Source organism: Ammospiza nelsoni, chromosome 10, assembly GCF_027579445.1.
Source record: "Ammospiza nelsoni isolate bAmmNel1 chromosome 10, bAmmNel1.pri, whole genome shotgun sequence".
Lineage (NCBI taxonomy): Eukaryota > Metazoa > Chordata > Aves > Passeriformes > Passerellidae > Ammospiza > Ammospiza nelsoni.
Window position 1 is genome coordinate 8,933,022 of NC_080642.1, and position 20,712 is coordinate 8,953,733.

A 20,712-nucleotide genomic window follows, 5' to 3' on the forward strand; every position below is an offset into this window, starting at 1 on the left:
AAACTATCAGAAAATGTGCTCTGTGCCATTATGTCAGGAAAGCACTCAATGAGGGCCAGCGATTTCTCTGTGTTTCTCTGTCACAATCTTCATGAAAATACTTTGGATTCATTTTCCTCAGGTGCCCACGTCCCGTGCCCCACACGAGCAGCTTCCCATTTCCCCCGGGCATTCCCGCACCCCGGGGACCCCTCAGCTCCCCTCAGCCGGAGGGCGGGGCCAATACCTGATGCGCGCGCAAGTACCGTCTGCTGATTGGTCGTCGGCGCCGTCCGTCATGGGCGGGCTGGGCGGGGCCGCGCGTGCCGGCGTTGCCGGGTAACGGCCGCTCCGGGCAATGGCGGCGGGACCGCCCGGCGGTGAGGGGGGACCGGGAGCGGGGGCGGCCGGGCCGGCACCTCTTGTGGGGACGGGGGGCTGGGGGGCACGAGGAGGCGTGGGCGGAGGGGCCCTGTTTGGGCTGGGTGTGAGGAAAGGGGTGGGGGGTGAGCTTTGTGTGGAGGGTGTGCGCAGGGACCTAGGCGGGTGTAGGTCTCCTCATGAGGAGGCCCCCTTGTCTTCCAGCTGAGCGCTGTAGGGCGGCGTCAGGAGTTGGAAAGAGCAGCACCATGGTAGTTCCAGGTGCTCCGTGTTACAGCGAGAGGCTGTCCATCCCTAAATAAATCCGCCATGCCTGTTTGTTTCCGTGTTGCAATTCCCCGGTAACACTCGCTTCTGTTGCAGGTTGCTGCCGGGCCATTTAAAGTCGTAGGAATAGCCGGCAAAGCTGCTTAGGACTGTGTTGAAAATGCTGGGAGAGAAAAAGCAGTTAATGGTGGCAAGAGACCTTTACACAGACCCCACGTTCCCGGCCAGTGATACCTCCATATTCTTTAATTATTGTACCCCGCTGGCCCAATTCAGAGGCGAGATATCTTGGTTGAGACCTAAGGTGAGTTTTAAGGTATAAAAGGCTAATTTTAGCAGAATTGGGCTTTTAGGTAGTAAATGCAGGTTTGCGTTGAATGACTACTTCTGCTTATTTGTTTGGAAATACAGAAGTGATAAAACCAGCATATGTCAGCGTTAACAATGCGTGAGTTACAGTTTTTAGTCTAGGTGCTTGTTTGTAGACTTGATTTAAATCCTCTTGTAGAGCTTTTAATTTTTATGGCAGTAAGAGAAATTCAGATATTTTATTAGAAATATGTTTCATTATGCAAATTATGTGCATATCAAGTTAGAATGCAGCATTTTGTAATTTCCAAACTTTCTGATATATTGCATAACGGTTTTGAAAATAAGTAGTTGTATTTTAGAATTTTTTAGAAGCCTATTGCTTTTTTTGTGGTTGCTTTCTTTGAAAACAGGAAAGAAAACTTTTGAAGCTTATAACTTGTCATGTGACTTGTATTGCTTTTAAACTTATAGCTGGGTTGCAGAGCAAGCTGTATTAGAGCTAAAAGCTTTAGAATGCATTTCTGCAGTACACCCATTTAAGGTGAAGTATTTATGATACTGCCTTTGTGTAGACGGGAAAAAATGGCTATAAAAATGTAATGGAGGAAAAAGGCTTGTTGTCTTGAGTTGTATTTCTTTCCCAGTGTCTGAGGCTGTCTGTAGGACAGTGACAGAGCTGTTGGTTATCGGGTGTAATTGGCAAACAAGTGATTTCATGGAGTTGAGTATGCAGCTTCCTGCTTTTGTTCTTAACACCTTGATTGCTGCTGGAGGCTGTTGAGTTAATTTCCATCTCTTGCAGTGTTTATATATAAGGAGAACCATTTCACAAACTCACTTTCAGATCAGATTAAGTGTTTGGGACTTTGCAGCTGAAATTCCCTCTTGTGCTACCAACTGATCTATTTTTCTGTGCCCTAGGAAGGGTTTTTCCCATGTTCTAATTTTGGGACTTTTGTAACTTGGGATGTGCCATTTAATGTGGATAACATCAGCCCTGTCATAGCAAGGAGCTAATGAATTATGTAGTCTTTCACTTCTTACTGCTTGTGCTAGGGCTGCACCTGATGGTTACAGTTGTGTGCTAAAATTCATGTGGGATCTGGTTTTACATTCATGAAGTACCTGCAAAATACCCCCACAAGCCATTTATTTGGTACTTCTTACTTAGGCTGTGTAGGAAAAGGAAATTTTCTAGAGGTAATAAATTCCCTTATTTTATGAGAGATCTCTGAAGCCCTCCCTGTCCCTGAAACTAAGAATTCCTTAGAATGTCATGCAGGATTTGGCTTTAACTCCTCTTCTTTAATTTCAGGACATTTGTTCCTCTCCTCGGTTATTTTCAAACAATCTGCAGGATGTGCAAGTAAAACAAGGAATTTTGGGAGACTGTTGGTTCCTGTGTGCCTGTGTAGCTTTGCAGAAGAGCAAATACTTACTGAACAAGGTATGGAGAAGTTTGATGTTAGAGAAGTTTTCTTTGCCTATTTGACATTTGTGTATTGTTCTGCAGTCCCAAGCTGCCATATGAATATTGCCTTCATTATGCTCACTTTCACTGCTTTTGTTATTCTATTTTTTCTGTGTTTGTTACAAATGGCTGATACAAATTCTGTATATTTTAAACTAGTTTTGTTTGCAGAAAATAAACTTCATTAATTTATTATTTGCCTTGATTTTGACTTTTGCCCTGCAGGTGATCCCTCCAGGCCAGCCCAGCTGGACAGATGAGTCCTACCAAGGCTGCTTCACGTGCCGGGTGTGGCAGTTTGGCCACTGGGTGGAAGTGACCATTGATGATCGCCTGCCTTGCCTTGGGGGCAAACTCTGCTTTTCCCAGTGTCAGACAGAGGATTTGTTTTGGCTTCCACTCCTGGAAAAAGCTTATGCAAAGTATATGAACGCTGCTATTGATGGAAATAGAACTACAATACTTGTATATTTCTTCTGCTTGCTTATTTTAACCAGCTGCTTTGGGTATAGATCTGGGCATTGTGACTGCTGGTGGTCCCATCCTGGCTTGTGCAGAAGTTGCCCTTTAAACTGTAGGTCTGTAAGGTGTGCTTCCAGTTGCATATGAAGTAAGATAGTCTTCGGGAGGTAATTCTGGTGAAAAGTAAGCTGCAATCAGTTTTCAGGATTCAAATGATCTTTGTTAAGTCTCTGTCCATTAGTTATGTAATTTCTTAAAGGAAGATGTTTTACTAGGGAAGATGTTTTACTAGGGAAGATGAGAGCTCAATGAGAAGCAGAAAGCATGCAGATATTTTCATGGAAAGCAACATTGAGTGATTTTGTGCTAGTTGAGGCTCTGGTTGTGTGAGTTTCACTGCTCTTTTGTATAATTTGTTAGTTTACTGTTTTAGAAAGAAAATGCAGCTATTTAGTGGTTTATGGCACATCAGTAGAAAAGCTGTCCAGAAACACAAAGCAATTTGGAGACAAAATGCACTGGTAAGATAGACATCTGATGTCCCAAAGAATCTGAGCAGAAGATTTTGTGATTGCCAGCAGAGGGCAGAGGCAGACTTCAATTATGTAGTAACTCAGCTGTAGATTGAACAGAAGCTGTGAAGCATCAATGTCGTGTTAAAGCTTCTCTGTAGGTTTGAAATGTAATATTTGTTGTCTGCAGAGCTCTTATTGTTCAGTCTTATAATCTATTTTAGTCTTGACTTCTTTGGCTATGTTTTTGCATCTGCTCCATCAGGTGGGGCAGTCTCTTGGTTTGCTTAGGTTGTTGAGGGAAGTGCTGCTCTAGTTATTTATGCAGAGTGAATAAAAAATAATTGAAGAGGAAGAAATATTTCTATTTACAGACAATGCAGTTAGTATATCACAAAAGATAATGTAGAGCATGGATAATAAGGTACAAATCACTAGTACTAGACAACAGCAGTTTTTTGAGTAGAATAAAGAGAATGTAGGAAACTTCCCATCGAGCAGTGGAATATCCAATGGTTTACATATTCTTTAGATGTGTTCTATATAAATAAAGCAGTATGTGCTTTCTCTTGCCTACTTTGGGTTATGAGGTCAGGCACAGTCATGACTGTGATATAGAGTGGGGTGGCAAGTGTGTAGCAACTATGTTTCTTTTGTTCTGTGTGTACAAACTTTTTATGTTTTCTTTGTATTTTTCTAATTTTTTTGTTTAAATTTTTTAGAGTGCATGGATCTTATGAGCAGTTGTGGGCAGGACAGGTGGCAGATGCTTTGGTTGATCTGACTGGAGGAATTGCTGAAAGATGGACCCTGAAAGACCCTGGAAAAAATGTGGAGAAAGAGAAGACTGGCATGGTTTTGGAGAAAGCAGTGTTTAGAAGATTAATGAATCTGAAGGAACAGTGTGTAATAAGCTGTTCAGTCCTCAACTCCAGACAAGGTGATAGTAAATGTCTCTATTAACAGGCTTCAAAGCACAAGGCAGCCAGCAAATACAAATGCTGATTCTAGTACGTAGCCAGTTTCATGGTACAATTTGAAATATTGGATAAATGAAGATTTAAGGATGTTACTGAGTTCAGGATAGGGGCTGCTTTGGAGGAGTGCTTTTTATATTAGAAGCTAATATAGTCAATTGTCAAAAACAAATGCATCCCCCCCCCCAAATGCACTCCCTTGAAAAAGCATCTCAAAAACAACCTTGAAAACCTCAATTAATTTTAGCACAGTGAATTTGTAGGGACTTGAGATTAAGGAGCAAGTTAATACACTCTGCAATGTTACTTTATGCCTTTATAGTCACTAAAATGAACTGTTTGAGGTTTCTTTGTGCTGTTGTAATACAGACTTAAAACCAATTTCATTTTATCGCAAAATTGCCTTCTTTCACTAATGTTATTGTAAAATATGGAACAGATTCTTTTGTTTATTTTACAATTTTTTTTTTTCTATTCAGGTGCAAGTGAACTAGGAGAATTTCATGCCTTTATTGTGATAGACACATTGAATCTCTCTGAAGTGTCAGGCAAGGAAATCTTCCTGCTACGAATACGAAATCCTTGGGGGAGGCGGTGCTGGAAAGGGCCTTGGTGTGAGGGGTGAGCAGTTTTCTATTCATTTGGAAAACCATTTGTGTAAGTTCTGAAGCACAAAGCTTATCTATGTATTACATAGGCAAACAGTGCTAATAATCTCTGGCAGAGGAGAGAGGCTTCAGTGTGTGTGCAATTCTTTAGAGAGCTGGGAGTTCACACAGCTCATTGGTTCTGAAGCTAGTAAATTTAATCTCTTAGTTCTCGCAATATCAATTTTTTAATAACTTTTTTATTTATCAAATAATATCTTTTTATAGAGACAAACTTAAGGTGTTGACTAACTTTCTGTTTCTGATTTTTGTGCTTTTTTTGATGTTCTGCCATCTAAGTATCTTTGATCGTGTTTGTTTCTTGCAGTCATTCAGCTTTACTTGCCTTTTCTTATTTGTTCCTGGCTCAGCTGCAGAAAACAAGCAAAGGAGCAATTATAAAACTATTGCAGAAGGAAGGATGCTTATGCTTGTTGCTTGTGTTATCTCATTTCTGTAGATTGATATAATAGGAGAAGCTGGAACTGAGTCCATATAAAGTAGAAATAAAGAAGAGAACTGTTTTAAAGGACTTGCAGAAATAAGTGTAGCAGCTCAAACAGAAAAGTAACAAGAATGAAAGGGCAGACCCTACTGGCTTATTTCGGAAAATGTTAGCATGTTTTGACTATACAAAAGAACATGCAATTCTTGACAGAAGCAACAAGCATTCAGCATTAAAATATGTTAACAATATGGTGATGTTCAGGAACATTTTTGTAGAAATATTTTTCTTCCCTGAGTTAGACAGATAATTTAATTGCATTTATTGAGACTTCAGCTGATATTTTTTTTCTTTTGAGAGTGTTTTGGTTATACAGTTGGTCTCTTGTTTCTTTGTGAAAGAGTAAGTTGCCACATAGTTGCAAGAGGATAGGGTTTCATTGGATGGCCTTAGAGCCCTGTTTTATTCAAGTGCAGAACTGTTCTTTTCTGCTAGTGAAAGAATAGAAAATGTTGAAACTACTAGCTTTTAATGAGACCTAAATAATGAGGGGTTTAAATTCTGGATTATTAAGACTTGGCAAACAGATTCATGGGGGTAGTCAGTTGCTTAATACAAATGGCAGTTTTTGTTGTAAAGCAATAAAACTTGTTCAGAACAATGACAGCACAGCTTGTTTTACTTTTTTGCCTCTTTTTTAAACAACAGTTAAAAGCCTTTATTTTGCTCTCAGACTTCTTACTGTAGTGACTTGTAAACAAAGCACCTATGTTACCCAGAAGTCTGTCCTGCATCCAGTCTGGTATTAGGCTGTTTCTAAGTTTTCTTTGATAAGTTATGACTTGTGTTTCCTATGCTCCCTCTCACTGACCAGCAATGTGCAGAGAATTTTTCAATGCAATTATTTAACAATAAAATGAAGAAATCTCTTCTTGCTGTCCTGCTCCATAAGATATTTGGTAGAACATTGTTCTTGAACTCTGCTGGGCAAAGAGCTGAATGTTAACTTCTGTATTATGTGCAGTGGTCAAGGATGGAACCAGCTAGATCCAGTAGTTGCTTCAGAACTCCTCTCACAGATCCAAGAAGGAGAATTCTGGGTTGATGAAGAAGAATTTTTCCGGGAATTTGATGAGATTACTGTGGGCTTTCCAGTCAATGAGGAAGGACAACTTCAGAGCCTCTATACAGGTGTGGTATGAGAAGACATCTTTCTCATGCAAATAACATTATGTGAAGGGGAAGAATTGATTTGAATTGCAAATGGGTACAACTAGACCATAATTTCTTTTTCTCAGTTTTCCCCTCTCCTGTAGATCCATTGACCTTTTCTCTCTACTGAAAAACAGAAGGACAAAGAAGAATTAAAGATCTTTAGAGAAATAATTGATATTTCTAGGAAATCTTGTTACTTGCTAGTTGATTGAAAGATTAGTGTCATCTCTCTAGAAGACTGTTATTTTAGACAGCCCTGTGATGTTTTGTTTTTAACGGTATATACACTTGAGATTTCTAGTAACAGTGTCTTGTAAAAATTATGCCATTAGTCTTTCATTACCAACTGTGGCTTCTCAAAATCTTGGTCATGAATTTCTGCTTTGGGGAAGTGTCAGGCTATGACAGCATGTTTTCTTGGGCTGAGCAATCTCTGCCATATACCTGTTGTGTAAAATTAGGCAGCTCCCATGTCTGAAATCCTCACCATGATTTTCTTATTTTGTTAGAGAAAGTGCTGTATCACTCTCAGAATCTCTTTGGATCCTGGGTGAGAGGCCAGTCTGCAGGTGGCTGCCGCAACAACAGCAGCTTCCCTACCAACCCCAAGTTCTGGCTGAGGGTGTGTGAGTCCAGTGAGGTGTGCATTGCTCTGCTGCAGAAACACAGGAAATACAGCACTGACTGGGCTGGAAGGATTCAAAAGCCAACTCGCTTGGCAGAGGAAAATCCATCTTTGACTGAAGGCATACAGGGAAAGAATTACCAGGCTGTGGGATTGCATGTCTGGAAGGTAATACAAAAGGGACATTTTTCTCTTTGCAAATAGAAGTTTAAAAGCAATACTGAAACATTTGAGTAAAATAATTCATTTCCCATGCCAGTGATACGATTCAACTAGTCACAATTTTTCTGTCTCTGGTTTATGCTGGAATGGTTCTGTTTATCTCACAGTTACTGTCTGTACAAACTATTACTGGACTAGTACTTCTTATCACTAAGCACTTGGGACTGTTCCAAAGTAGTGCATGACATTTTGGGCTGATTGCTTGAAGCCATTCCTAAATTTACTCCTGAATATTAACTCTTCCTACTCCTCTTTGATGTTCAGGTCATCTGCTGATACTCTTGTCTTTGTTTAATTTGTAAATGTATGCATGTTTGAAAATGTTTTGAACAATATTTGATAATTTTTAGTTTTATTACAAACTAGTCATTTTTCCTAAACCACCACACATCATTATGCATCTGTTCTAGGTGGAGAAGAAACGATTTAACCTTCCAAAGACCCTCTCTGCTCCTCCAGTTGTAGGTACTGTCTGCCATTCCTACGACAGAGAAGTCCATGTGTGCTGTGACCTTTCACCTGGCTTTTATCTTGTTGTTCCCAGCACTTTTCTGAAAGATGCAGTGGGGAATTTCTTGCTTCGTGTATTTTCAACGGGAAGGATCTCTCTCAGGTAGGTTTAAAACAAAACAGAATGTTTCTTAAGTTTGTTGGCATAAATACAAGTGTAGCACGAAGTGGGAATGTTCAAAATATTTTGAAGAATTGTGCAGAGTGCTGTATAACAGCATTGTATTGTCTTTGAATTCATGCAAGTTTCCCAGCTCCTTGTTTTTGTTGTGAAGCTGCTACTACCTCTTGTTAAAATACTAACAAGAAGTAGCCAGATGAGTAGCATCTTGACTCTAAACTGCAGCTTCTTGCTGTATGCAGAGGCAAAATGTTGTGTTGGCAGCTGTTTAAAAGCTGGTCAGGTTTGTTTCTATTCTGTTAGTATGTGTTTTATACATTTTTGTTTATTTTCTCTCATGTTTAATAGTGAACTAAAGCCACCACCCATGGATGCTGCCCTCTGTGAAGAACTCCCAGCTGGTGAATGGGAGACAGTGCAGCTGCATGGATGCTGGAAGAATGGGCTGAATGCTGGAGGTAGCAGGAACTTCCCCTCCTTCCATACCAATCCCTGCTTTCCCCTGTCCGTTCCTGCCGGAGCAGGGAAAAGCAGTGTGAAAGTCACCCTCCGTCAGCACTGCCTGGATAGCAAGTGTTGTCCAATAGGTTTCCATATTTTCCAGGTAAGGATTCTGGTCAGTTTGATTGCTTGTTTGCCAAGGGTGAAGTTAGCCTGGCAGCATAGGGCTCCTTGCAGTTTGCAAGGGTCTTGCTGCTTCTGGGAGAAATACAGGCTGACTCTCAAAGTGATGCCCATGAAAGATATGGAATAACTTAGGTAGTTACATTGCATAGTAACCAGATAATTGGTTCCACTGAATTCTTACAAGGTTCTAAATTAGTTTTAGCAATGATGAACTCTTTTGAGGATTTGCAAAGAATTCTTGGTGCCCTAGTGATTGAGGACCAAACCTTTTGGTAATTTATGATAAAAACTTAACTTTCTTTGTGTCTAATAATTAAACGTTTATAGGCAAATTATATTGGATCTAAAGAACTATGATATCTTGAGCAGGTGATCAGAAACAAAACAAGATTTGAGTTGATATGTATAGATACAGATTCAGCATGTGTGTACCAGTGTTCAACTGCATAAGTGTAACCAAAGAAGCTGCTGCTTAAGTAACTATTTTGCAGAGAAAGGTAGCTTTATTTTTAGAAAACATGCTTCAAAAAAAGGTGTTGCTTAAGTGAAAAGTCTGGAGTTGGGCACCAGAAGTAATATAAAACTTCAAATGCACAATATGTGAAGAAAGATTGGTGTTTTTTATATTCCTATAGAAGACTGAGATGAAGTCTAATATGACATTTTAGTACTGGAAAGACTACTAGATATAGGAAGGGCACAGTCTGGTCAGCAGATCCCTGAGGCAGAAAACAAGTGCTTTAGGCTACAGCAGGGAAGAGTGAGGTTTGAAAACAGAGAAAGCTCTACAGCTATGCGAGTAGTGGGTTCTATACATTTGTCTACAAACAAGCTAGGAATGATTCATCTGTTCTTAGTACTGCCATCTGGGTGTTCTAGAAGCTTTTCCATTCCTCTTCTCTCTAGCTCTGTACAGTAGAGTGAGTATTTGGAATAGAGATGGACCATATCACACTGTGGTGTCCTAGGAATGAAACACTGTGAGACTGAAACAGATGAAACAGTAGGCATGTTTGCATTCTTTTTTGCAGGTGCCTAACAGCAGCTGGAAACCACAAACTACTTCTTTTGTACATTTGGAGCCACTGGTGAGCTGTGTTCCTCACTGCTATTCCCAAGAAGTCAGCCGACTCTGCAGGCTTCCTGCAGGAAGTTATGTCATTATACCTTCTACGTACTTGCCCAATACAGAAGGCAATTTTACAGTGGTCATAGCAACCAAAATAGACAGGTAAAATTATGTTGCCTATTATTTGCTTTTCTAGTCTTTTTAGTGCTTGTATTACAGGATGCATGGAAATGACTGCAGTAATGTGTTCTCTCAATGGAAACTTTTTGTGAAGTCTTTGTATTTCTGTAGTTTGCCTGCACTGCTTACCACTTTGATTATGTTGGAAGAATGACTAAAAAAGGCAGTATTTGTTAAATCTTCTTGCATCACTTGTTGAATATCAGATGTCTCTTGCTGGAGGAGATGACACTTAAGTAATTGATTACCAGCTGCATCATCAATGTTAGGATTTATGCTGAAAGTTCCAAATGCCTTTTAAAATTCTGGGTTGCTGTTGAGAAAATGCGATGAGTAGCCAGACTTATTCCAGTTCTAACTATGATGTGAATAACAACAGCTGTGAAGCAGAATTGAAAATTCCATAAGAGTGCAGTAAGACTCAACAGAATTGGAGAAAGATTTGCTAAGGGAAAGGATGTGGAATGAAGCCTGTTATAGCTTCTCTTTTTGAAGTGGGATAAATACTTGATATTTGCAAGATTCCCAATGCTTTGTGCAGAAATAAGTGTGGTTTGGGTTTTCAACAGGAAGCGCATTCACAGCCAGGAGACACTTGGACAGGTGTTACAAGAGGTAAGTGATATATTTTGATGGATATATTTTGATGTATTCATTCTTGGTGTCACCACAGATCTGCTTTAATTCCTTCTTGACAAAAAAACCCTGATGAAACAGATTTTCTCTCTATTGCACATTTTCTTATAGGTTTCCTTTACAACTGTGATGAAAAGGTAGTGTGGAATTCTGACACTGTCATTTCAAGAAATGTTGGGAAGCCAAGGAATGCCTCATCTCTTGCTCATCTCAGTTTTAAATGAAGTAACAAGAAGATGCTCTTAGCCCAGCTGTTTTTCACTGGTACCAACTGTCAGACCTGTAACAACTTCTTAGTAAAAAAAATACCTCTTTTAATCATGAACACTGAATATTTGGTTTTCTCACATTTTTAGAAGGAGCATTGAACAGCAAATTATCACGTGCCTCAGTTCTTCAAAAATAAAAGTGAAGAATATGCACATGTTTTAACCCAAGCTACAGTTTTGGAAGAAAACCATAAAACTTATGTGTAAGGCCAGGTTGGATGGAGCCCTGATCACCCTGCTCTCATGGAATGTGTCCCTGCCCATGGCAGGGGAATTGGAACAAGATGATCTTTAAAGTCCCATCCAGCTATAACCATTCTGTGATTGTAAAATAATATTTTATTGGGAGAAAAAAAAAATTAACCTGACAGAATAACTTCATGTGACCAAAGGGGTGGGTGAACATAGAGGAAAAACTGGAGTATTTTTTTCAGGAAGGATATACCTCAAGAACTGTCAAAATACACTGGAGTAGAAAAAGTCCAAGCTTGTATCTGACACTGCCAGTCTTGCTGCTGAGCACTTTACCTTGGGCCCTCTATGGAACCAAGCAGATGATGGGTTCAAAGGAAAGATTTTGTTGGTGAGTTTTTCTTTAATGAATGCCAGAAATAAAAAAGACAAGACTTGAAAACTTTTGAACTATCCTATCAGACTGCTTTTGTAAATATGTAAGAATGTGTTTTATGGAAGAGCTGCCCTTGCTGCAAGAAATGTGCGGTTTAAGGGTTTTTTCTTAATTTATGTTTGAAAGTGTTTTTTATTCAAGCAGGATTTTTAAATGTTATATTTTCCTCAGTAAAAATAAAGTAACATTAAAAGTTTTAAAATGGCTTTTATTTTAAAAGTTAAATACTTCAATTTTGTCACGTATGCATTGGTTCTGTGGTAGCAAACATTACCATGTGTTAGAACCCTGGGATTTCACTTAGTGGAAGGGAATAATGGGAGATACTTGCAAGAAGAATCAAGTCTTCCATTAGTCCCAGAAATATGTAGTATTCTGCTTTTGCTTTTAACTACATCCTGCCATAATTTCTGCTAGCTCCTGTTGAACTTTGAAAATTGAAAGGATTTAGGATGCTTTCGGCTGAATTTTAAATGGTCAAAACCTTCCACATGTGTTGGTGTGGAAAAAGAGCAAAAGAAAACACTGAGTAATAAATCTCTACTATACCTACTAAAACAACTGTTGACATCTTTGTTTATTTTCTTAATTTCTTGAAAAGCTGTTCCTTTATCTTCAAATAGGAAATTATTGGATCATACAACAGTGTTTCTAAACAGAAGGAAAAGTTTGTGAAAGTGCATGGACCCGAGTTGTGGTGAAATAGAAATTGGATACTGAGAAAGTAAAAAAAGATGTAAGGATTTCTAAATGGGCTGTGGTTATGAGAGGCCCCATACTATAATCATTTTTGTGTGTGTGAAGTTTATGCTATACTTTATAATGCTGTGTGGGAGAGTGAAAGACAAAGGAATTAACTCTAAATGTGTGTATATTCTATTGCCTCCTGCAAGAAGATCTAAGAAAAGACCTGTGAACTCAGAAGACTAACAGCTTACTGAAGAAAATTTTATTAAAGCTTCCTTACTGAACAGTTGTCCCATTTTAAGAGTGTGATACCTGACAGAGCACACATGCAGGAAACTACTTGACACAGGCCACTTCTCTAGCATCCTACAGCTAATTCATTGCTACTGTGATTGTGAAAATACATTTTTTTTTTTGGAAATATTGTGTGTTTATGTATGCCTAAGACTCAATTATGTGAGTTTGGCAAGTAGACTTACTTTGATTTCAGAAAGTTCAGTAGATGAGAATTGAGATAGTGAAGCATGTTTTTAACGGGTTGAAGTCTCTCAGCATTTTAGTGTGTTACAGACTAGCGTGGAATAGCACAGAGTTTATATGGGTGTGGCTGCAGTATTGCACCCAAAATGTACTCCAGATTGATTTCCTTCACCCCCTCAGGGAGCTGGAATGTAAATGCCCGAAGGAGATTGGTAAAGAAGATGAACAGTTCAACTCGTGCCATCCGTTCCCCCAAACATACACGATGTCCTGCAGAGGAAAACCAAGAGAGTCAGTTGAGTAAAGTTAAATTCTGTAAAAGAACTTTGCACAAAATTCTACCAAGTTCCATAAATTCTGTTAATGTAAGATAATTATTTCATTCTGTAAAGACAGAAGATGCTTTAGGATGAGGGTGGGGAAACATTTAACTGAGAAATTCTGCACCTCTGTCAAGTGTTTGATTTGGTGTTTTGATTGGGTTGTTTAGTCTTTTTTCACCCCTGGAGCATGCAATTCTCCTTTTCCATTGTTGATTCTTTTTGTGAGAGCCATGAATTCCTTCTTAGCTAAGCCAGATTTTAAAAAGATTCATATACTTCAGAGTCTTATTTTGATTGTTGAGAAGGGAGGGCTGGAGCATTGTGGTATGCAGTTCTGAAGCCAAGGAGAAGGATATAATCAGGATTTCTTTAACAGAAATTCAGAAGGGTGTGTTGGGGCCTTGTAGCCCTAACACTGGATGGATATGCCAAGGAAAAAGCATTGTGTCTCCCAGCCACACTTATCCTCTGTTTGAATATATGAAAAATACAAAATGCATAATATTTGTGGCTCTTACAGCAAAAGACCTGACTTTAAGTCTTTCAAATCGGTCAAATAGTCAATCTAGTCAAATACCTTTTTATACATGTACATTTTAGAACTTAGAAATAGTATTTTTACTCTTACTGCAAAACAGAGCAAGCAGGAATATTCAAGGTCAGGGTGTTACCTGCTGAGAAAGGTAAGAATGCCTCTTTGTTCACAAAGTTGCCACCCAAGTCTAGGAAATGATCTGGGTTGAACTTCCAAGGGGTTGCCCAGTGCTCAGTGTCATAGACCACAGAGTGCAGATTTGGCAACACAAGCGTGCCCTGCAAGAAGCAGCAGAGATCTCATTTTCCATAGATTTTCCTTTTCTCTATGTCATATAAATGCTAAATATTAACAGCTCAAAGACGTAAGAAACAGGGTGGGTATCCTTATCGTCTGTACCTTTTTAATGTGAAAACCCAGCAGAGTTGTGTTCCTCAGGCACTGTCGAGGGACCCCGACGGAGGTGACGTTGCTGTAGCGCAGAGCCTCGTGGATCACAGCGTTTGTGTAGGGCAGCTGCTTACGGTCCTCATAGCTGATGACATGGGAGGGTTCCAGAACAGCCTCTATCTCTCTTTGAACCTTTTCTGCAGACAAATGATAATACTTTCATTTCCCCCTCTGCACCCCCCCCCCCCCCACACTTCCTCCCTTTATTTCCAGTAGATTTTTGTGTGAGAATGTCCTGTCCAAAGGAAATAAAAAAAAGAAATTATGTTGCTATGAAATGATTTGGCATGTGGTTTGACTGCTGTGTAGGTTTCAGTTGATCAAAAAGTGCTTCTCCCTGAATCCTCATTTAAGACACCTACTTGGTGATGAGGATAGTACAATTTTGTGTTTCAAAAAATGGATTAAAATTTTAAATGACAGGTATAATTTCCATTGTTTATAAATATGTATCAGATTGGATATCTTTTAAAAACTTTTCTACTTTGAAGTTTGGGAGAAGACTAGGTTGCATATGAAATGTCTTTAATTTGTTATTCTGTCTTGCCAACCCATTCTAGAGAGGTAAAACTGTGGCCACTACTAATTTCTGCTAGTGTTGCTGGTGAACCAGATGGGGAAGCACCTGTTTGTTTCATTTATTGACCTTCCATTTTCTGGATCCTAGTTGCTGATGTACCACCATTCATGTGCATAGCTAAGGGTTTTTTTGATGCCTTACAAGTTATTGATCTATATTATTACATAATTATGTTCATTGTGATGTTGAATGCAGCTCTCTCTGATGGTGCTTTTGCTCACCTTGTATATCTGGGTATTGTACCATGTAGAGCAGTGCCCAGAGAAGGGTGGTGCTTGTTGTTTCTGTCCCTCCTAGCAAAAGATCAACCACAGTCTGAACCATATTTTCTTTATTGAATGTAGAAGTAGGGTCATTCTTGGTCTGTAGGGCATATTCACAAGAAGACTATGAAATAGATAATTTCAGATATTTCACCAGTCACATAGAAACTGTCATTGTTTGATGATAACAGTGAGCAGCCCATCAAATCAAACATCTTCAGTGCTGCACAAATAGAGTGTGCATATAAAAATCCTTTGGCAGTTATTGGAACAGCAAGTGTTTGTAGTAGGCATTGAAGCCAAGGAAGGGAGAGTGTGATAAAAGATACTTACTTTTGTTATTTGAGCCAGGTAGAAGTCAATGAGATCCTGTGGATCACCTGTGTTCTGTCTTTCATGGGCCTGAACCTCCTCCATGACTAATCTGTGCATGAAGTCATTGTATGCAAACACCTCCTGATGAGGCCCTGGGAGATGGTGCATGAGCCATGGGAAAGCATCATACAGCTGTGGTGTTAAACAGAAAGCAGAGAGTGTCAGATCCCACTTCTGATTTCCTGATAATTGTGAAGTCACCACATCATGTGGGCAACCAAACTGGGATGAGAGGCAACAGACACAAGTAAGAGAGATTAAATACTGGGAACGTGATTATATTTTACTTTTTGGATCAACACCTAATAATGTAACAGGGGTTCTGAAAATGGGTGAGTAATTGAGTGTTGAATCTGACTTGCAAACAGATTTTTCTCAGCCTCTTATTTTTTTACTGTAATTTTTTTAGGCATCCCTTTATGAAGAACCATAAAAGATGGTCTTTTAGAATGCCAGTGTGCCAAAATCTGCACAAGTTAAGCAATAGCTAGGGTTTCAAGAACTTAATATTCTTCTTGGTGTGATGAAGTTGTAACCTGTATTTTATAGGAAGCTCAGAATAACTCAGATTTTGATGGTAATATGAATTATGAATTGAAGCAAGATGTCCTTTCAAAAAAGCATCCATTTGAAGACTTAGTTCTTATTAACTGCCTTTCTGGATTTGCAAGACTAAATGAAATTTTAGAAGCTGCTTTCATTTAAGAACTAAGAATCTTAAATACACAGTGTTCTGCAAATGATTGCTCATTGCAAATCTGTGAAAAGCAATGATGATCTAGAATTTTAATTTTAGGATGTGATTTACAGACATAAAGAAGAATTGGAAGCCAATAATTACATATACAAAGTATGTATTTATTTATTACTTCACTGTGGCTTGTGGAACTATGGTATATTTGGAAACGAAAATGTTTGTGAATAATTGACTTTTAATTTCTTTTGACTTGTCAAGTGCAAATGTATCTTAAGGAACAAGAAAAGTAGGCTCTTACCCTGCCCCAGATAGTACCTTGAAAGTAGATCACAGAATAAATAGCTTTGATGAGTTTGCTGAAAGACTCATCCTCACTGGAGAAGCAATGACCGAAAACAACAGCACAAATGATATTTGCAATTGCATGGACGATGGAAGTGTGGGGGTCAAAAGGTTTACCTGTGAATATGGGAGGTGCTGTGAGGACTTCTCAATAGAGTACAGCAAGAAAAATGAGGAAGACTTTCTTTTTTTAATGGTAAAAACAACAAGGCATCAGACTATTTTTAGAAGAAATTCTGGTATGTTAAGCCTAGTTTAGTATATATTAACTGCATGAATTGTAAGTACACAGAATCTTAATTTTCAATCTGCTCTTCACTCTTGTAAAATACAGTTTTAATCAGTTTTGAGCAGACAAACATAAAAGCTCCCCTTCTTTGACTTGTGATCTGGGTTGTGTGGAAACACAAGCAATTAATTAGAGCATATGCCTTCAAATATGGAGGTAGATATTTAAGTTTTGCAGTTAAAAACCAAACAAACAATTCTCACCATTCCCCCCAACCCCCCCCCCCCCAAAAAAAAAAACAAACCCAGAAAAAAAAATAGTGTTTTCATTTCTTAGTTCTGTTGGAATGACTTATCTCTTCTTGGTTTTCAAGTATCAGCTTAACAATCCAACCATAGATGTATTTTTTTTCCACAGACTGAAAAAGCAAAGCTCATATAATAGGGTGGAATACATCTCCCATTGAAAAGGATTAAATCCAGAAAAAAAAAATTAAGTACACATTTCAATGGCAGGGACAACCTTTGAAGTATACTTCTATGGAAAATACATCCCTGACTTCAGTCTAGTGCTCATGGTTATTCTTGGAAAGAGCAAACACATTTATTGAGTTTAAAATTGAGACAGGGTTGCATGGTAGGTAAAGCTTTGGGCTGTACAGGGACTCGAGGTAGATGATTTTTTTCATCTCCTACATTTTACAGATGTATGAATGTTGCTCTCAGAAGAGAGATGGGCCTGGTCCAAGGAGATTTGGAAAGAGACCTCAGGCAACCTCTCTGTGTTTTCCCATGGAACAAGATGTGGGTGAGGGATTTGGCTGCTCAGAATATTTATATTTAATTGCTTTATTTTGGCAGCTTGCTAAAATTCGATTGGTTTCTATTTCATCCAAACCTTGAAAAGAAAATTTTTTTGGATAACTGAATGATACATTCCTTGTTTTGGAGTCCTTTCTCTGCCAAATCCTGAAAGCCTGCTGTCCTAGAATGACTTCCAGCAGGTCATACATTGTGTATTTTAAGGAGGGTTTTTCTATACTCCTTGAGTGTAAGAATCATTACCAGCTGTGTTGATAATAAACATTTTTTGAACTCTCCTTATTTAAAAAGAAACAATTTTATATTGCCCACTGTGCAGACAAAACATTTTTTACAAAGAATGCAGTTAAGAAGCCAGTGAAATTTCTACTAATAGTGACAATGTCTGTAGTACTTGTAAAAATATACTGTGAAACTTTTAGCAGCCCTAATCTTTCAGGAAAACTCTAAGTGTTGTTCTTCCAGTGAATTTACCTTCTGTATTTGTGAAGATATCCACAAGGTGACAGGCCTCTCTTTGAATTTGATGCTCCAAATTGTTCTTACCAAGTGCCAGACTTCTTATAATTGTCATGCCAAAGCGTCTCTGCTGCTTCCAGGTGTGGCCATTTGTCAGGAAAATACCTGAAAAACACACAAAAATTTAGTTCATTGCTGGGAGGGAAAATCCTTTCACAGCAAATTTTGATTTAGAGAAGGTTGTATTTCACTAACAAGATACAATGATTTTAGATTTCAGAAGCTGAGTTTTGGTCTCTGAGGATTTTATGCCACCCAGCTGCTCCTAAATGCATCCCTGTACACTGAGTGGGTTTTGGTGAGGACTGAACAGCTTTGTCTATAGATATCTTCTACATGAGCAGTCTCCCAGTTTAGAAGTTATACAATTGAAGGACAACTTCTCCAGGCAAGTATTCCTTTTCATCTATTGGGAAGGAAAAAGACTGAGTAATGTGATTTATAAGACAATAAATTTTTGTTTTTTCCTTAATATGCTAAGCACTGCATGAAACACTTTTGCAGTGAGAGCCCAGTTATGCCCTGGTACAGCAGTAGCTGATGTGTGTGCCCAAGAAAGCATCTTCCTTCTTTACACCTTGTTCTATCTCATTCTTGTGTAATGCATTGTACCTTTCTCGCCCATCATATCCCTGTAGAAAGGGGTGAGAGGTCTTCCAGAAACTTCTTCTGAGTGGGTGACAATGCCATCTTTTACTGCTTTGTATCCATTCAGCACAACCAGAGGTGTCTTTCCCATCCACAGTGTGTAGATGTTTCCGTAGATGTTGGTTAACTGAAGTGTTGATAACAGGAAATTTGTGACTATAAACCAGGGAAAGCATGCACTAAAATATAAATTTATTTAAGAGTTTTCTGTAGTTGTGACTAAACCCATTTGTTGGCATCAAATTGAATTGCAGGTTTTAGAAAAAAAATTATTTCTGTTATTAAGGTGCTTTGGGAACAGAAGATAATTGCTCTTTATGGAATAGATGCTAAGGGCATCTCTCAGAAGAACACCTCTCTAATTTCACAGAAAGAAAACCAGCAGGTCACTTTGTTAGCTCTGAATCAAAGAACAAATTATTACAGGCAAAATCCCAGAGCTTTTCTCTTTATTTTATTAATGAACCAAAATGATGGTATTTTCTTGTCTCTAGCTTACAAAGAAAGAAATGTTCTTGCTTTCTTTTCTGTAGCTGTTCCTAGCTTCTAGGATTTTTATTTTCCTCTGTTGTTCCTCACATCATGCTTATATTTTTCCTTGTAATAATGGGAAGCAAATTCCTTTTTAAAAATAATTTTGATTGATGTGATTGGTTGTGTTGTAGACAGCAATCAGATTTTTCTGTTTTGGTTTAGCAGTAACCTGTTTACAGCAGATAAGAAATCTTTTTGCTGAAAAAGCAACAGAAAAAAGTGTCTGTTGAGGGTACAGGTTTGGTCTTCTAATGGAGAAGTTCCAGTGGCACTGGTGTCAGGAAAGGAGAGCTCTGCTAGAGGTGGCTTACAGGGCTGGATATTAACACAGAAACAGAATGAAACTGCCAATGAAATACCATTCTATGACAGTGTTTGTGAGAATGTAACCAAAAGAGAGAGAAAGTAGCAAGGACTAAATCAATGGTGATGTTTAATACCCAGAAATATTTTTAATACTGCAGGGTCCTCAGAGTCTTTGAAACTGGCTGATAATCAAGCTTGAGGTTTAAAAAAAATATCATTTTAAGCCATTCCTATGCAATGCACAATTTAAGTTAAAATAGATTCAGACTGATTTGCAAGCACAGAGATAAATAAATACCTTACTGAGAGTTTCTCGGCGGAGTTTGAAGTCCAGCAGCCACAAATTTCCGATGATGGGGAGGGGAACTGGTCCTGGAGGAAGCTGGGTACGCATCCATTGCAGCTTGAGGAACTGCAAAATCAGGAGACACACTACTAGAGCTATAAAAATTTCAGTAATCCCCAACATTTTATCAAAATTTTTGCTTCTCACTGATTTTGGCTTTTTTGGTCTTTTTTTTTTTTTTTGAATGATTTCTTCTGAAAATTTGAATTTGTGGATATGTTTCTTTTACTGAATCCAAACACTTCCTAAGGATATGCCTCCTGTAGCCATCTCTCTCTGTAATCTACAGTTTTCCCAAGCTGAAGTCCCTAGAAAACCAAACTATGTGGTGCTTTGTGGTTAGCCAAGCCACACCCACGTTTTTTTTTATGATCTGCAATTGTGACCTGTCTCTTTTTCACTTAGAATTTTATTTCTTTCTCAGTCTTGATAGTGGGTCAAAGTGCCAATTATTGAATAGTTATTCAAGGTTTTCAAGAGTTTTGCATAATAGTAACACCTGTGGCAGTTTCATGTAGTTAAACACTGAAATGCATTACTTATTGTCATTCTGAAATACTACAGTTATTGTGTGGTTACTTTACAGAAGAAGAAACATCTACACAATATCTGAGGTCTCTGAGGTGTAAAAGAATGAGTTCATGCAGCATAAAGCTCAATTATTGTCTTTAATAAGAAAAATAAAAGGCAATTTAATAATTTGAAGAGTATCTTCTTTTCACCTTTTATCATATCCTAGGTTGATATTATATGAACACTAGTTAGAGATTATTTTTCTATCCATCAGATTTTGAAAATTTTTAATTTTATACTGTTTTAAAATTTTCTGCTTCAAATTTTGCAGATGAAACCATGCACGTGTTCTATTAAATGTACAGAAAAGAACAAAGAAATGGAAGAAACAGGAAAAACTTTTAATCCTTACTGATTTGTGGATCCCATAAGTTTACCAGAGAGATTTGTACTAGTGTGTAGCAAACTTTAACTTGAGACTTACTTTTCATACTTACTGATATATTACA

The 20,712-nt window shown here is 38.4% G+C and overlaps 2 protein-coding genes across 2 annotated transcripts; one reads left to right on the forward strand and one right to left on the reverse strand.

Annotated features, from left to right (window-relative positions):
* The first annotated feature begins 312 nt into the window (after positions 1-312).
* On the forward strand, positions 313-12,116 carry CAPN10 (calpain 10). The gene is made up of 14 exons (XM_059479513.1): positions 313-359; positions 724-931; positions 2,255-2,386; positions 2,636-2,832; positions 4,107-4,324; positions 4,841-4,982; positions 6,478-6,644; positions 7,178-7,461; positions 7,926-8,128; positions 8,495-8,750; positions 9,805-10,004; positions 10,592-10,637; positions 10,770-10,795; positions 11,362-12,116. The coding sequence occupies exons 2-14, from the start codon at positions 788-790 to the stop codon at positions 11,423-11,425; spliced, it is 2,079 nt and encodes a 692-aa protein (XP_059335496.1). The 5' UTR covers positions 313-359; positions 724-787; the 3' UTR covers positions 11,426-12,116.
* On the reverse strand, positions 11,441-19,913 carry LOC132077687 (cytochrome P450 2J2-like). The gene is made up of 9 exons (XM_059479514.1): positions 19,643-19,913; positions 18,469-18,631; positions 17,812-17,961; positions 16,244-16,404; positions 15,207-15,380; positions 14,832-14,973; positions 13,980-14,167; positions 13,717-13,858; positions 11,441-12,992 (listed from the first exon to the last, which is right to left on the reverse strand). The coding sequence occupies exons 1-9, from the start codon at positions 19,811-19,813 to the stop codon at positions 12,814-12,816; spliced, it is 1,470 nt and encodes a 489-aa protein (XP_059335497.1). The 5' UTR covers positions 19,814-19,913; the 3' UTR covers positions 11,441-12,813.
* Positions 19,914-20,712: the final 799 nt, after the last annotated feature.

Bases quoted from the DNA above. Each gene is read 5' to 3' on its own strand.
- CAPN10 (XM_059479513.1), top strand. From the start codon at position 788: ATGCTGGGAGAGAAAAAGCAGTTAATGGTGGCAAGAGACCTTTACACA. The intron at 8,129-8,494 runs GTAGGTTTAAAA...CATGTTTAATAG, and splicing joins ACGGGAAGGATCTCTCTCAG to TGAACTAAAGCCACCACCCA. The intron at 8,751-9,804 runs GTAAGGATTCTG...TCTTTTTTGCAG, and splicing joins TAGGTTTCCATATTTTCCAG to GTGCCTAACAGCAGCTGGAA.
- LOC132077687 (XM_059479514.1), bottom strand. From the start codon at position 19,813: ATGTTGGGGATTACTGAAATTTTTATAGCTCTAGTAGTGTGTCTCCTG. The intron at 18,632-19,642 runs GTATTTATTTAT...TCAACACTTCAG, and splicing joins GCCGAGAAACTCTCAGTAAG to TTAACCAACATCTACGGAAA. The intron at 16,405-17,811 runs GTAAATTCACTG...CCATATTCACAG, and splicing joins TATCTTCACAAATACAGAAG to GTAAACCTTTTGACCCCCAC.